The 18,271-nt window shown below is 34.2% G+C and overlaps 1 protein-coding gene across 1 annotated transcript; it reads right to left on the bottom strand.

Moving 5' to 3' along the window:
* Nucleotides 1-9,698: 9,698 nt before the first annotated feature.
* On the bottom strand, nt 9,699-10,772 carry LOC132175065 (ethylene-responsive transcription factor 4). The gene has a single exon (XM_059586879.1). It carries the CDS (start codon nt 10,657-10,659, stop codon nt 10,012-10,014), a length of 648 nt encoding a protein of 215 aa, XP_059442862.1. The 5' UTR covers nt 10,660-10,772; the 3' UTR covers nt 9,699-10,011.
* Between the last annotated feature and the right edge of the window lie 7,499 nt (nt 10,773-18,271).

The following is an 18,271-nucleotide window of genomic DNA, read 5'->3' on the forward strand; positions in this document are numbered from 1 at the left end:
TATTTAAATCTAAGCAAACAATCACCAAAAATAAGAACAATCACATTTTGGTGACGAAGAGGAAACCTTTTAGAAAACAATATAAAAGTAAAACCTCTCCGGGACAGTCAAACTCAGGAAATCACTATCAAAAGTTGTTCAGAAATTACAGACACTAGGAACACTTACAAACCGATGCAAGACCTTGACTTTGTAAGATCGACAAGCCTCCAACTCGTCTCCTCGCTCACAATCTTCTTCAACGTGATTCTCCTTTACCGGATCCTTCCAATAGACTTCTCAATGAAGCGCACAATCAAACTAACAAAATCCTCTACGAGAAACAATTAGGCTCTCAACAAATATTCTCTCTCAGTATAGCCTCTCACGCCTCTAATTTCATACATCTCTCTCTTAAATTAGATGTATATATATCGCACACCAAAACGCTAGACAGCAACACACTTAAAATCACGTCTTAGGGCGTAACACTTACGGGGTGTCCGGACAGGTTAGTGGGTTGTTCGGACAGGGCCTTGCATATGACAGAAACTGAGTTTCTGGAACTTCTGTCCAGACAGGGGGAGGGCCTGTCCGAATAGGGCATGCAGTGGGTGAAACCTGCATTCTGGAAATGTTGTCCAACCTTTATTAACAGCTCCGATCGATGAGCGATTGTGGTCCGAATGAGCTGAAACTTTGTAGGGATGTTCATGACACGTGAATCCTCATTGTGAATGGTGGAAATTGGATTCTGAGCGTTATATATCAGTGTTTGAGCCCATAGGTAGTAGCCTTTGCATTTTGGAACAGAATTAAGCCAATAAAAATACTAACAAATACATCTTAGCCCTTGGATCAAAAGTGTTAGAATGAATCACATCCATTCATTCTCTTATAAATAGAAGCCTAAGTTAATTCATTTTCACTTGAGCTCTTCATTTACAATCTTAGAACAAATGAAATTGCTTGCTCCTCCTTTCATTTTATTTCTTAGTTCTAAGTCAATACTATATGGCCTAGAGCTTACTTCTAGTGATCAAGTATTCTTGCTTTTCCAAACTAGCTACCTAGAAAAGATTTGGTAGAGTTTTAATTCTAAGGATTATCATGTATGTGTTTCTTGTATAAATATTATGAGTTATTGTTTGTATCATTTGTTCTCATCTAATTGTTTATGACCCAATAAGCTTATGATATAAAATAAATTAATGGATACAAGTGAATTAATAATAATGAGTTAGTGGCCAAAATCGATTAATAGACTTATGATACTATCTATATTTATTACATATAGTATTTACTTTACAGCTTTTACAATCAGTCATTTCTTTTATTGTCATTTAAATTGTAGTTCATATTTTTGGTGGTACGGACCATTGGTCTCATCCCCAAAACATGAATCATGCTTATTATATATATATATACTGGTTTGTATCTAGTGGTATTGGCCATTAGCCTCGTCACCAAATACGAATTCGAGCATAAAACTATTTATAAGTGACCATCTCAGATTAATATAATAAAATGAGTAAGGAAAGATACCAAAGCTAGCCACCACATATAGAAGTTATGAAAGCTTAAAGACATCTAGTATTGATGATTATGAAAATAATCATTTAATAAAGCAAGTGGGAACGCAAGTGGGTAAGGTCTAAATTGAATTGAAAACTATGTACAGGCCAAAAACAGAGAAATGAACTCGGATGAAGTCGAACCAAAAATATAAAATGTTTGTCTCGGAGTCCTCTATCTACTCTCAAAATTTCATGTCAATCGGAGTACGTTTGAATATTGAAAAATGGATTGGGATATACTGCCCTTAATTTGGACGAAAATGCTAATTGGAATAGATGATGAAAGATGGACTAGGTTCATTCATTTGGTTAAATACATCTCAACCCTTGGATCAAAAGTGTATGAATGAATTCTAGCCATTCATTCTCTTATAAATAGAAGCTTAAGCTAATTCATTTTCACTTGAGCTCTTCATTTACAATCTTAGAATAAGTGAAATTGCTTGCTCCTCCTTTCATTTTATTTCTTAATTCAAATATCAGGGTGTTACAAAATGAAATAAAATAAACCCTAATATTTGAACTAAGAAATAAAATGAAAGGATAAGCAAACAATTTCACTTGTTCTAAGATTGTAAATGAAGAGCTCAAGTGAAAATGAATTAGCTTAAGCTTCTATTTATAAGAGAATGAATGGCTAGGATTCATTCATACACTTTTGATCCAAGGGTTGAGATGTATTTAACCAAATGAATGAACCTAGTCCATCTTTCATCATCTATTCCAATTAGCATTTTCGTCCAAATTAAAGGTAGTATATCCCAATCCATTTTTCAATATCCAAACGTACTCCGATTGACATGAAATTTTGAGAGTAGATAGAGGACTCCGAGACAAACATTTTATATTTTTGGTTCGACTTCATCCAAGTTCGTTTGACTCTGTTTTTGGCTTGTACAAAGTTTTCAATTCAATTTAGACCTTACCCACTTGCATTCCCACTTGCTTTATTAAATGATTATTTTCATAATCATCAATACTAGATGTCTTTAAGCTTTCATAACTTCTATATGTGGTGGCTAGCTTTGGTATCTTTCCTTACTCATTTTATTATATTAATCTGAAATGGTCACTTATAAATAGTTTTATGCCTGAATTCGTATTTGGTGACGAGGCTAATGGCCAGTACCACTAGATACAAACCAGTATATATATATAATAAGCATGATTCATGTTTTGGGGATGAGACCAATGGTTTGTATCTAGTGGTACTGGCCATTAGCCTCGTCACCAAATATGAGTTCAGGCATAAAACTATTTATAAGTGACAATCTCAAATTAATATAATAAAATGACTAAGTAAAGATACCAAAGCTAGCCACCTTTGTTATGCACACATAGCAGCTATGAAAGCTTAAAGCCATCTAGTATTGATGATTATGAAAACAATCATTTAATAAGGCAAGTGGGTAAGGTCTAAATTGAATCGAAAACTTTGTACATGCCAAAAACAGAGTCAAATGAACTCAGATGAAATCGAACCAAAAATATAAAATGTTTGACTCGGAGTCCTCTATCTACTCTCAAAATTTCATATCAATTGGAGTACATTTGGACATCGAAACATGGATTGGATATACAACCTTTAATTTGGACGAAAATGCTAATTGGAATAGATCATGAAAGATGGACTAGGTTCATTCCTTTGATTAAATACATTTCAACCTTTGGATCAAAAGTGGTAGAATGAATCCTAGCCATTCATTCTCTTAAAAATAGAAAGCTAAGCTAATTCATTTTTACTTGAGCTCTTCATTTACAATCTTAGAACAAGTGAAATTGCTTGCTCCTTTTTTCATTTTATTTCTTAGTTTAAATATCAGGGTGTTACAAAATGAAATAAAATAAACCTTGATATTTGAACTAAGAAATAAAATGAAAGGATGAGCAAACAATTTCACTTGTTCTAAGATGGTAAATGAAGAGCTCAATTGAAAATGAATTAGCTTAGGCTTTTAGCTTAGGTTTCTATTTATAAGAGAATGAATGGCTAGGATTCATTCATACACTTTTGATCCAAGGGTTGAGATGTATTTAACCAAATGAATGAACCTAGTCAATCTTTCATGATCTATTCCAATTAGCATTTTCGTCCAAATTAAGGGCAGTATATCCTAATCCATTTTTCGATATCCAAACGTACTCCGATTGATATGAAATTTTGAAAGTAGATAGAGAACTCCGAGACAAACATTTTATATTTTTGGTTCGACTTCATCTGAGTTCGTTTGACTCTGTTTTTGGCTTGTACAAAGTTCCCAATTCAATTTAGACCTTACCCACTTGCTTTATTAAATGATTATTTTCATAATCATCAATACTAGATGTCTTTAAGCTTTCATAGCTTCTACGTGTGGTGGCTAGCTTTGGTATCTTTCCTTACTCATTTCATTATATTAATATGAGATGGTCACTTATAAATAGTTTTATGCCTAAATTTGTATTTGGTGACGAGGCTAATGGCCAGTACCACTAAATACAAACCAGTATATATATATATATATATATATATATATATATATAAGCATGATTCATGTTTTGGGATGAGACCAATAGTCCCCAAAAAAAATATAAAATTTAAACAATAAAAGTATATATATATATATATATATATAAAGCATGGATTCATGTTTGGGGATGAGACCAATGGTCCGTACCACAAAAATATGAACTAAAATTTTAAATGACAATAAAAGAAATGATGAATGTAAAAGCTGAAAGTAAATACTATATATAATAAATATAGATAATATCATAAGTCCATTAATCGATTTTGGCCACTAACTCATTATTATTCATTCACTTGTATCCATTAATTTATTTTATATCATAAGCTTATTGGGTCATAAACAGTTAAATGATAACAAATGATACAAACAATAACTCATAATATTTATACAAGAAACACATACCCGATAATCTTTAGAAGTAAAACTCTACAAAATCTTCTCTAGGTAGCTAGTTTGGAAAAGCAAGAATACTTGATCACTATAAGTAAGCTCTAAGCCATATAGTATTGGCTTAGAACTAAGAAATAAAATGAAAGGAGGAGCAAGCAATTTCACTTGTTCTAAGATTGTAAATGAAGAGCTCAAGTGAAAATGAATTAGCTTAGGCTTCTATTTATAAGAGAATGAATGGTTAGGATTCATTCTAACACTTTTGATCCAAGGGTTGAGATGTATTTAACGAAAGGAATGAACCTAGTCCATTTTTCATGATCTATTCCAATTAGCATTTTCGTCCAAATTAAGGGCAGTATATCCCAATCCTTTTTTCGATGTCTAAAAATACTCTGATTGACATGAAATTTTGAGAGTAGATAGAGGACTCCGAGAGAAACATTTTATATTTTTGGTTCGACTTCATCCGAGTTCGTTTGACTTTGTTTTTGGCCTGTACAAAGTTTTTGATTTAATTTAGACCTTACCCACTTGCATTCCCACTTGCATTCCCACTTGCCTTATTAAATGATTAGTTTCATAATCATCAATACTAGATGGCTTTAAGTTTTCAGAACTGCTACGTGTGCAGAACAAAGGTGGTTAGTTTTGGTATATTTCCTTACCAGTTTTAATTTCATCTAACTTTTATGCCAAAAACTGAAAAGTTTTAAATTAATTTCTGACTTTGCTAAACACCAATATAAATAATTTATTTACTAAATTAGGTTTAAGTATACCCATAAACATATTTGTTAAGCTCGATTTTAGAATTAAAGTGATATACAAAAAGATGTCAAAAATCAATGTAATATACCTTTAACACTAAATAGTTATTCAATATCATTCATCCACATATCATTGTTCTAATTTATTTATTATTCTTTTAATCTATTTAGTATTATTTAAATAAGAGTTTTAAAATCTAGGTTGTTACAGTAAATCTTCTTCGGGTCAAAAATCACCTAGGGCTAGTAGAGGTTCTTCAAGGGTGAAAAATCCCATGTTGTTGCTTGTATGGTTTATGTTAATGTGTTAGTTGTGTAATTGTATCTTGTTAAGATTTAAATTTGAGGAATTCTGAGTTGTAATTCTTAGGATTAGATTTTGTATGTGTTAGCTCTATGTGTTAGCTTAATGAATGGACATAATTGATATCTAGGGCTGCTCAAACAACCGCCCCGCTAACCATTAACTACTAACCGCTAATCGCATAGAGCGGTTGCGGTTAGCGGTTTTAGGGGGTAGGGCAAGTCGGTTATAACCGCTAAACCGCCTTCATTTATATATAATAATATAAATATAAATATTAAATATTTTATATTAATAAAGTATATTAATTTTTTCATTTGTATTTGGATTAATGGATTTGGGTTATTTATGACTATGTACTTGAAATATATAATGTAGTATGTGATGTTTTGGGCTAAGCCTTATTCAAAAACATTGGCCGGCCCAAAAAACACATTTTTTTTTTCATCTTTTTTTTTTTGAACAGTTTGGCCTTAAACCCTTAAAATAAGCTAAAAAGATAGGTCAATTAAAGGTCCAAAACATTTAAAAAGCCCAAAATCCCATATAAAAAAAAAAGGTTATAAAACCGCAAATTATTGGATTGAATGACTGCTAACCGCCCGTTATAAAATAACGGCTAACTGCCTTGGCAATTGCGTTTACGGTTATTAAAAATCGATAACCACCCAAGACCATTGCAATTGCAATTATAACCAATAACTATGGATTATAACCATTTGAGCGCCCATAATCAGTGCATTAAAAATGAGGGGCATACACCAAACCCGAATACCACTCAACAACGACCTCCCCTTCACTTTGTGACTTGTGAGGCTGTAAACACAAAGCACAACCAAATTGGTCGTCAAACAGTCACACCCTTTAATGTGTGTAATAGGTCTAATGAAAGAATCCCAACCCGACCAACTCTTTCATTCAATCCCCACCAAAATAAACGAGCATAAATAAGAATTTTTCTAACCTCAGAAAACTACACCAAACTGTGGATCCAAGCAAACCCAATTCAGATCAAACATGGGCATCGTTTGATAAACGATTTTGCCTGTTTTTGGCTCTACACTATTCAACACACTTTTTTATTTTTTTAATATTCTCTTACTTTTTACATCATATTAATTATTTTTTATTATTATTCAAATAAAAAAATTACTACAAAATAAATTTTTTTTATTTTTTTATACTAAATATTCTTATGTTTTCACTTAAAAAAAAAAAAAAAAAAAAAATCTTACTTTTTTTTTACTTCAATCACTTTCTGCTGCCAGAGTATCGAACTAAAACTAAAACAAAATCGTTTATCAGGCCCCGGCATAAATCGAGCCAACAAAGCTGATTTAGTTTTCAGTGTAGATTCAGAACCACCGATTTTCTTCCTCAATTAATGCCCGTATAGCTTTGACTTGACCCGATTAGACCCTACTGAGCTTCACCCATATGTTTTCCCCCAAATAAAACAAAAAGGGGGTCATATTGTGCACCAAGACCAAGGCTGCATTTAATTGAAATTCACGATTATTATTTGTCCAAATTATATTAGAAGAGATCCGAATTTGCCTGTTCATTTTAAGATAGGTAGTTCCCATTTAAAATCTATCTCATTATTTGTTTTAATTTTTAATTTTAAAAAACAATTTAACCTTTAAAATTATGTATTTTTTTAAAAAATAAAAACACATATTTTTTTTTTTACATATCCGCATTAGAATGAGAAGAAGAATTCGAACTATTGACCTTCGCTTCATTAAGCGTGGTCAAAATCAATTGAACTACTTCTTAAAGACAAAAAATACACATACTAACCTGTGATTTAAAAATTCTAATTTTTTACGTTTAAAATTATAATTCCAAATAATCTATTTAAATTTACACTTTTATGTATGACAAATACATTTTAAATTACTAAAGAATTCAGAAAAATGATTACAATAAATACTTATTCCAAAACTAGAATATAAATATCCCAACAGCCAAAAAAGGCAGATTTAAAGGGAGGGGTGGGTGGGTACCGGGTACCCTGACAGACCAACAAACTGCGGCTTTAAAGGCCGTCAGAGAGCAGCCGCCCAAACCCTAACAACCCCTATAATATATTTTTTTATTATAGTATTGAATCAATTTCTTTTGGCGGTTGCTTTTAGCCTCTCGTTCCGATACCCCACACGTGGCTCGCAGCCGCGCACTCACGCACTCTTGCCCCCACCTCACCCGCGGGCCCCGCAATAGCGTCACGCACTCCTAAGCCAAAACCCCGCCGACGCGCTGGGTTAACTATTTGTCGTCTTTAAAACACGTCACCACCCACACCCGTCAGATCCGTACATTCCTCCACGTGAAGTTTAGCACGTGGAGATGCGCGAGTGGGTGGGGGTCGGTTTCATAGTGCAACTGCATGAGGGAGTAGCAGATCTCGGTTCACGAATCTCAGACAGCAAGACGACCGGGTCCCACCAAAAGCGGCCGCCGCTCCTCCATCCACCTACTAGGGCCGTATTCACACGTGGAGCGTTGCTGTCTCTCGAAACAAATTAAAGATAATAATTTAACAAACGAAAGAAAATGAAAACGACAAAGAAAGAGGGAATTGGTCTCAGCTTTTTCAACATCAGCCCAACTGTCTTTGCGTCTTCTCGCTTTTCCCTACTTTTTTCTCATCTTTTTCCAATTTTTATTGACATTATTTTAAAAAAAAAAAATCTAAGATACGAATCATAATTTTAGAATAATTAACTTAAAAGCAAGATTTAGAGCAATTCTTTACTTAAAGGGTCTTGCCGGCGGCTCACTCTGTATGTGGAAACTAATTCTAATTATGCGGATTATATTATAATTAATAATCAAAGCTCGTATATCACCTGGTTAGAATATTCATTTTTTTTTTAATTAAGTACAATTATCATCTATTTATACAGCGTCTTCTTGTCACGAAGATTGGGTGGTCACAGATCATTCATTCAGCTAACACTATTTAATATTTATTAATGAAAAGGACCAATCAATCTATAGCTCTCTAGCGTTAGAATTATCAAGGCTAAACGCGTAGAGTTTGACTCCGTTGTACTTGGTTGTAATCAGGTGCGGTTAATTTTGGTGAGTTCAGTTACGAGTTTCACGTGTTTTTTTTTTTTTTTTTTGAATGAATGAATAAATTAAGTAATTGATATTATAATCATTTTATCTTTATTTGGAATTAAATTCAACCGAACGATTCTTTAGATGTTGCGTGCTACTTTAAACTGACCCACTACTATTACTTCTTGGTGTCATCACCTTGCATGCTGAAACCAAACAAAAAAAAAAAAAAAAAAGGAAAAACCATAATTATCGGACGGTGGAGGTCCACGTGACGACACCCAGAATCCCGACATGTACCTCGTCAACACGGAATTAATCCGGGTGGGCCCCTACCTGTAAACCCGGCCGCGTCTGATTGGATCTCTTTTTAATTAAATCACCAGCGGTTTTCGCCGTCGGTGCCGCCTCTAATAATAATAAAGTGGGGAAGCAAAACCACATCTATCGCAACCCAGTGACCGAGTCGTCGCGGGACCCACCGGCCTAAGTCTCGGCCGTTGGATTTGACAGGTGACATCGAGATTGGCGCCCAGAAGGACAAACATGTACGCGAATCACGAGGAGGAGGTGGGAGGCCTGAGGCTCTGGGTTGATCGCGTAGTCAAAGACAGAGGGAGCCCCATGCCTTTCTCATCATGATGCCGCGCCGTGTGTGTCCACCGCTTTTTCTCCGCACAATATGTTTGATTTTAAAGCAATCCAATGAGTGCGCCTCCGTACGTTTTGTGGGGCCTCGGAAGGTGACGCAAGCATGGAGATTTTCCCATCTATATCTAATCCGTCTGAACCCATCCACACCACGCGACACAGTTCACCGAAGAAGTACCGGCGACATGTCCGTTGGTTGGATCTTAATTTGGTTAAACAAGTACAGAGTGAATTTTTTAAAAAAAAAGGAAAAAGAAAAAGTAATAGCATGAGAAAGTGTTTGGTTACAGAGAATGAAGAAAGAAAAGGATTTTGTTTCTTTCTCTATTTTTATTTTTTTTGGGAAGCTGGAAAACGAGAACTTCGCCATGCCTGTCGCGTCAAGTTGAATGAGTGCAGGTTTGTGATTTCGATTTGAGGTTTCCCGGTAGCCAAACAAATGAGAAAAAACAAATAGTTGGTTTTCATTTCAAAGATTTGAACATATGATACTAACAATAATGGTAGAAACAACGATGAGAGAGTCTAGATAGATTTCTCAGTTGCAAAAATAAGGAGATCTTGGTTATCTATGTACATATATGTCGTCATCATCAGAAAATCCGTACAACACGTCAGCTTAGCCTTCTCTTAAAGGATTCATTCTCAGTTTCGATCGGATCCACCCAAAAAAAAAAAAGGAAAAGAAAGGCCAACAGTGAAGCTAAACGATAGGGAAAACTCGGATCTTCGCCGGCGATCTTGAAAATCCGGCAAGATCAAGCAACCTCCGGACGGGGAGGGAGGTTGAGGTCAATATCCAGCAGTCCTCGAGCTGGAATACGATCACAATCAACTACAGAGGATGAATCGGAGTCGCTGTGGGCCCCAGCGCCCAGGATCTGGTGAAAATCTGCAACCGTCCGATCGAACCTGCAAAAATCGCGGTGGTTCCCGCTCATGTTCGCGAACCCGTTGAAGAAGTAAACCGGACGCGCAGCCGCAGCGACGACGGGGAACCCGAACTGGGCCGTGGGGGCGGTGAAATGAGAAGCGCCGCCGAGAGTGAGGTCGAGTGGCGGAGGCTGCGGTGGAGGCGGGGACGAGGAGTCCACGGTGCTGCTCTGGCTGGGGCTGCGAGTGGAGTTGTTAGCGATGGGGGCGAGTTGTGTGGAGGAAGAGGAAGGGTTTGGGAAGTTGGTCTTCGCCTTAGCGCCGCGGAACTCGCGGGCGGCGGTGTCGTAAGCACGCGCGGCCTCCTCAGCGGTGTCAAACGTGCCAAGCCAAACACGTGTCTTCTTCCCCGGGTCCCGGATCTCGGCAGCGTACCGGCCCCAGGGTCGCTTCCTCACGCCTCTGAATCGGATCTCCTTCGAGGCCGAGGTCGATGCCGGGTTAACGGGTCCGGGTCTTTCCCTGGGAGCCATAATCGGTTCGCTTGAGATGTTGGTTAATTTAAGGTTATGTCTGGAAAGTGGGAGAGTGGGAGGGTTGGGAGGGAGCCAAAGACGATGGATGTTTGAGGAGAGGAAAGTAACGAAGGTGCGGCTTTTATAGGGGTGGAAAGAGAGAGAGAAAAGGGAGAGTGTTTAAAGCTACGCTCCTTTTGGGCGCTTGTTGTGTACAGTCTAAGCAGGATGTGGCTTCTCTAGCACGAGCCACCATTCATATCTGGCCTAGACCCATTTCATCCACACCTTCTCTTCCATCTCTTTGTCTTTCATCAAAGTTTCAATTTAATCATTGTTTATCAATTTATTTTTATTAATAATTTCTGTTTTGAATGTTAAAGAATAGCCTAGCCTACCCTTGCCTATTTATTACAATTCCCAACTTACCTTTTGGTCCCGCTTATTTGGTTTTTTATTATTTACGTCGAGAAAAATATAATAATTATTATTATTATTTTTTTGACATGTCCACATAAGAGGGGAGAAAAGATTTGAATTAGTGATTTTTACTTCATAAGGCGTGATCTCTAATAAACTGTGTTATATAACTATTATTGTTAAATTTGTACGACAATTATATAATGGTATATTAAATATGAGGATAATGATGTTGACTTTGTACTCCGAACACTCTCAACGTTTCACATTTAAATGTAAAAATAAGAATTGTAGAGTAATGGGGAACATGAAAAGTATGGGTAAGATTAGTCGTCTAAAGCTTAGTTTACATAATAGAAGACTATGCTCCTTAATTAATCATTATAGGTTTTCTTTCCGTCCGTAATTGTTTGAATGTGGTACGCCTTTGTGGGTCTTGCCGTTGAATCATTCTCTTATATTCAGATTCAATATGTTATTTCTCCCCTTGTATTGTGTACGAAAAAAAAAAATTACACCTACATGCTAATTAACTTGATTAACCCAATCAAATGATATCAATTACGATTCATTTTGATGGATCACGTGGATATAGAGATTCTTAGATTGTTAACAATTCAAATATTAAATATAAAAGAGTATTTTTATGGAGAATAAGTGGACGGTTGTTGGAAACTTATTTGGGCAGATAGGCCTCATAACAATTATCTCATGTTTGTTGTTATAATTACTAAAATTTATACAACAAAATTGAAAGATGTTTTCTCTTGTTCATATTTACCTTCATGCTGCTGCTATAATTGCTATTAATACAACGTTTTTTTTTAAAAAATTATTATGGTAAGCAATTAACAAAAAAAAAAAAACCAACACGACTTGAACACAATCTTTCACTATTTGTTTCTCTGGGGGTGATCTTAAGGATATGCAAGGGACCTTATTAAATATTCAAGAGGCAGTTGAGGGACGTGTCCCGATGCCATACAAGTTATCTTATGCACCAGTTTCTATGACCTGAATTCAAGCCCAAATTTTGTTGTCATTTAAATAATGCTCAACTCTAATCATAACGTTATTATCAACTAAATTTTGTCCTTTTCCCATCATAAAATGAGTTTCAACGTAATGCTATAATTCCGTCCTATAACCGGATGATGATCATTTCTCGTTCATTTGGACTGAAAAATAGCATATCCTCTAAAATTAGAAGACAAAATTATCATTTCATAATTTTTGTTGGGACAATTTTACCCTCTAATTGTAGAGGATCCTATTGCCCAATAACGCCGATCTTTCTTAAAAGTTTATAATTATTTTAATGCTTTTAAAAAAATTATTTACTTGGGGATTTAATAAAAATAGTAGATAAACTATCTTGAGATTGACATTTATAAGACAGACATCAACTTGTAAGGTATTGATTCTTACTCTCCTACTAATATATTGAAATTAATATCAACAGGTATATTAAAATTCATCATTTAATAGCTTTCCCTTCAATTCTAACCATAAGATAGGGATTTGACATTACAACAAGTTATTAAAATGACTGGACATCTCCAAATATTCAACGGTTAAATTTAATTTTGAACAACCTATGCAAATAGTATGCAAGTATGAAATTGCAAGTATAAAACAATAAAAATTCAAGAAAATTACGTATGTAGGTCCACTTTTGATAACATTAGATTTGTAAGAAGATGGACAAATTTGTCTTTACATGCTCAATACCCATACATAAGTCAACTATTCCCCAACCCCCCCAAGAAAAAGAAAAAGAAAATACAGCAAAGGAAAAGATTTCAGTTGAGAGTGACGTGAGGAGGGTAATTTGTCAGTGAGGTGGAAAGTTTTAGGGGTGCCAATGTGCCATAGTTATAAAAACAAATTTTTATGAGGCTAAAAATCAAATTTTACAAAGCTTTGAGGCTGCCGAAGCCCCCCGGTGCATGCACACATGTCCGCCCCTGATTGCGTGCTAGCAAAAAATCTATTGGGAAGTGCCATTTTAATTATATATATTTTTAATATAGCTAAAATATAAAATAATTATTACACGAGTTTCTACATTTTAAAGGATGAATCGAGTAATCGACCAAAAGTTAAGTAGATAAATCGTAAGTCCATGTATTCATATAAATCTTTCAGACGAAGCTGGATTTCACGTGTGAGACTTTAATAATTCTTTCCGCACGTGTGGAGTAGAAGTAATCATTCATTGATTCAGTTTACAAAAAAAAAAAAAAAATCATTCATTGGATAATATTTCCATCGATTCCAGTCCAACAAAGAAAAATTTACTTTCCACGTGTAATTTTGGGTTTGGATTAGTTAGAAATGGAATTAATTAATTAAGGAGAAACGTTGGAATCTAATAAAATCTTTATATTTTGCTCATCAAAATCTTAGGTGGCAAAGTGTATATTGCCCAAGTTGATATAAAAGGACACATGGCCCACGTTGATGGCAAATGACACTTTACCACTTAAGACTTTGATGGGCAAAATGTGGGAGTTTTATTAGATTCTAAAATATCTCTTAAGTAAGGACAAAACTCTGATCAATTGAAACAATTGGCAGCTAATAAATTCTTAAGAGCCTGTTTGGAATTGCGTTTGAGAAATATAATTTTTAAGTCAAAAAATATTTTTGGACAAAAGCTTCACTGAGACAATTGACAGCTACTAAATCCTTAAGAGCTTATCTGTGATTGCGTTTAAAAAATATAACTTTTAAGTCAAAAAATATTTTTTGGCAATAGTTTCATTTTTAAGCTTTTTGGATCATTAAAAACGCTTTTAATTTTTTTACTAAATAAATACTTTTTTATTCAAACCGATTTTTTGATTATTAAAAGTACTTTTAAGCAACTCAAAAGTAAAAGAGTTTGCCAAACACTCTCTTAAAATTTGACTTTGCTTTTTAACTTTTGTGGATTTCATTTCATTCCCCAGTTGGGACTCTTCAGATTAAATAAAATAGAATTCTTAAAAATGGTATGGATCATTATAATTATATGTGAGCCTCTTTTACTGATGGGCTGGAGAATATTCGGGCTTCTTTTGAAGCCGTTGGATTTGTCTTTGCCACCGCGAAAGATCACTAGTTTAGATTTGGTATATAGGCCCCCATATGGATCATTGGTCCAGTAAACATATTGTGTGTCATGACTCACCAACCCTCCTCCATGATGTGGACCATCGGTTCGATAAAAACAATAATCAGGCTATCAGTTTTCCATGATATGAACCATCGGCTTGATAAATATTGGTCGGACCATTAGCCTTTCCTGATATAGACCATCGGTTCGATAAAAAAATTTATTGGGCTATCAGTTCTTTATGATATGAAGCATCAGCTTGATAAATATCAATCGAACCCTTAGCCCTCTATGATATAAATCATCGATTCGATAAAAACATTGATTGGGCTATCAGTTTTCCATGATATGAACCATCGGCTTGATAAATATCAGTTAGACCATTAGCTTTCCCTGATATAGACCATTGGTTCGATAAAAAAATTTATTGGGCTATCAGTTCTTTATGACATGAAGCATCAGCTTATAAATATCAGTCGGACCATTAGCCCTCTATGATATGAATCATTGATTCGATAAAAACATTGATTGGGCTATCAGTTCTCCATGATATGAACCATCGGCTTGATAAATATTGGTTGGACCATTAGCCCTCCATGATATAGACCATCGGTTCGATAAAATATTGGCTAGGCCATTAGAGGAGATCTTATGGCCCTTTTTTGTTGACATTTTGGCCTAAAATAGTGGCTCAATCAAGAATGAACGTTTTGATTGCATGTTCTATTGTAAGATTAGCAATCCAATCATTTAACTCTTTATGATTAAACTAAAAAATAAAAATAAAGCAATGAAAATAAGGATTGGTGTCTTAGCTTTTTGTAAAAAAGAATAAAATAAAAATTATATGCATCCACACCAAGGAGTCAAAAAGAAAAAATTGTCGATAAGGAAACTCATGATTCACGTTATTTATATTAAACAACGTGAATCATGAAATATCAAATAGAATTTGTGAACACATAATGTGAAATTTTTATTTTTTTTTATGATGTAATAAAAAAAAATATTACTTCAAAAATGAGATAAAATTATAAAGACTAAACCTCCAAACCATATTTTTATCACACCAATATCACATTCCACTAACGTGCCAATGCCAATCAATATTTGTAAAAAAAAAATAAAAATGAATTGACATTACCACGTAAGCTAAATAGAATAATAATAATAAGATAAAAATATAATTTATAATATTATTCAATTATAAATCTATCTCCTCCACCCATTTTCCTCCGTGTTTTTTTTTTTTTTTTTGGAACAAAAATGGTAGGCCAGGGAGGCCAATTATGACTATTTTACCTGGGCGTGATTATAATAAAAACTATCAATTGGGAGCCGTATAAGAGGAATTTAAACTGTAAAAACCGCAAGCATTCCTTCAAATCCAACTGAACCATATCCTTCGTGCATGTTTTGCTTCATATAGGAATGGATTGAAAAGCGTGAACCCATGTGGAAACACCCTCATCCTCCTTCCCTCCTTCCACACATCTTTTATAACCAAAAGGAATAATAAAGTTCCATCCTCTCTATTTGAGGTGCAATAGGTTTTAATTGTCACTATCATTCTACAAATACCTACCGTAATCTTGTAGTATTATTGTTATTATTAGTCTTATTTGATCTTGTAGTATTAAGTTCTACTTTTAGATGTCACAGCACAAAAAAAAAAATGTCCTACTTTTAGATGTACCTTTCATATTGCCATTAAATGTGATTGAACAAAATGAATTGACTGGTTGTGAGTTGGGAAAGTTTTCATTACACCTACCAAAATAAAATCTTACTCATTTCACCATTCTAGCTCCCTATCAATAGCGTACCTATATAGGCATGAGAAAGTCCGATTGTCCTTCTCTTGTCATTTTCTTATATAGTATTTAGAAAGAAAAAAAAAAAAAAAAAAAAAAAAGCCATTAAATTTGTAGGACTCACATGACAAATTTAATGGTTAATTTTTAAAACCGTTGTATGAAAAAATGACAAATAGCACTTCTCATTAGGTACACTTTTGAGGAATGGCAAATTAATCTGGTTTTTGTTCTGTGGTTAGTAAATTGATTTTTTTTTTTTTAATAAACGGGGTATAGCTTAGATCTAATGCTTCATAAAATTCGAGGACCAACTGACCTACTACTTGAGCCAACTTCTTGAAGTTAGGAAATTGAAAATTTCTTATGACACTTTTCACATTCAAAACTGTCTTGTAGGAATCACAGATCAAGGACTAGACATGGGTGGTTATTGGTTGATTTTATGCATCAACAGTTGGCTCTGTCTATAAGAATTTCATTTTCACCTCTATACTTCAAATATTGGAGGTGGCACCACCAACCCTCTACCCTTTCGCAATGTACCGATCTAATGTTTGGTTATCTTGCAAGAATTTTGAATTGAAAACTAAGCGTGAGTAATCAATAATTGATTTTATGTACCAACAAAAACAAAACAAGCTAAACCCTTAATCTCAAGGCACCCATGGTTCCTCGAGTATTATATGAAAATGAATGCTGGTGAAAAGTCTTATTGACGTTAAAAGAATTAATGGTAAACAAAAAAAAGAGAATATAGAGCAAATAATATTGTTATTTTTTAACGAGTTATCTCTTCATTGATATAACAATCAAATGCGACAAAATACTCCGTACAATCCCAAAGATACAAAATACAAACAAGGTACATAAATTTTAGCCGAAGACAAGCACACCAAAGGTTTTTATATTCTAGCAGCTTGATTCCAATCTAGCTAGCCCACCAACGTTTTTGGGTAAATAAAGATTTTGCCCATCCATAAGCCCATTCTGAACGTATTGCTTCATTCATAATGAGAAATCTTTATACTTTTTCAAAGATTTTCGAGCTTTGAAAGACTTGGAGCTTGATTAGGATATTTAGCCCATTAAGTGTTAAGTAGGCTGGGCTAGCTTCTCGACATTTCCTGACCCAAAAAGAAACATCAAACAAAACTTTACTTTGGGCTTGGGCTGGGTTCAAGCCCACCTCCCTCTGTCTCTCTCTCTCTCGGAATTTTAGCTTGCTCAAATGTCTCTATCTAACCTCCTAGTGGTAAGTATTTTTGTGTAATTAAAATAATAGCTTACTAAATTATTAAAATATAACTAATTTCACATTCTAATCCAACTCAATACTCAATTAGTTGTTTTTGATATTATGATATTTCCCTGTATTTGCATTATTTATTTAGCTAAAAAGCTAAAAAAGTTTGTAGGAGTACTAACTTTAGAGTACATTGTTTTGCTAAATGGGCCGCTTCCCTCCTAATGTTTGAAAGTATTCTCATAGAATCATTCATTTTCTCATTCATCCGGATTAAGAGTGGAAAAAATCCCCTCGTAACCTTTTCCAACTTTCAATTAAAAAAAAAAAAAAAATTAGCTCATGCTTTCGTTTGCAGAATGTTATGTTTAGCCCATAAGTGTTTTTTATTTTCTTTTTCTAATTAAATCGTGGCCAATTCTTCTTTGCAAACGTAAGTTATTCATTTTTTTTTTTTTTACAAAGTAAGATAAGATAAAATTTTATATCTGAAATTTGTGTTTTTGGTCAAAATGTGTGCAGCTTCAATAAATTATTATAATAAGACGGTTTTAAAAATAGGGGTGCTTATGTTTAGAAGATCTTTTGTGCCCCATTAGTATCCGATTAAGCAATAGTTAATTCAATTATTGTTCTTTTTTTTTTTCCAAGGATAGAAGCGTAGAAGAAATTTAATTATAAAAGAAATAGATAGTTCCTAAGACTGCACATAAGTCATATTATTGTCAACTTGGAAGGAGCAATTAGACTATGACAAGCTGAAAGGGATATTCCCCAAAGAGTGGTGATATAGAGTACACCAGCGTGAGTGAACAGTGTTCACGTTAATGTATTTTTCGATAAAAAAAATATTAAAATAATAATATTAAAAATTTAATATTATAAAGTACACCAGTGTGAACACTGTTCACTCACGCTGGTATACTCTATATCACCACTCCTCCCCAAATTATTTCTAGTATCAGCAATAAACCACTTATTCTTAAGCTACTCTCATTTGCTAGAAATTATACTTTTATCCTATTACTATTAATCTATTTCACTTTGTTA

The sequence above is a fragment of the Corylus avellana genome, chromosome ca3, assembly GCF_901000735.1.
Source record: "Corylus avellana chromosome ca3, CavTom2PMs-1.0".
Lineage (NCBI taxonomy): Eukaryota > Viridiplantae > Streptophyta > Magnoliopsida > Fagales > Betulaceae > Corylus > Corylus avellana.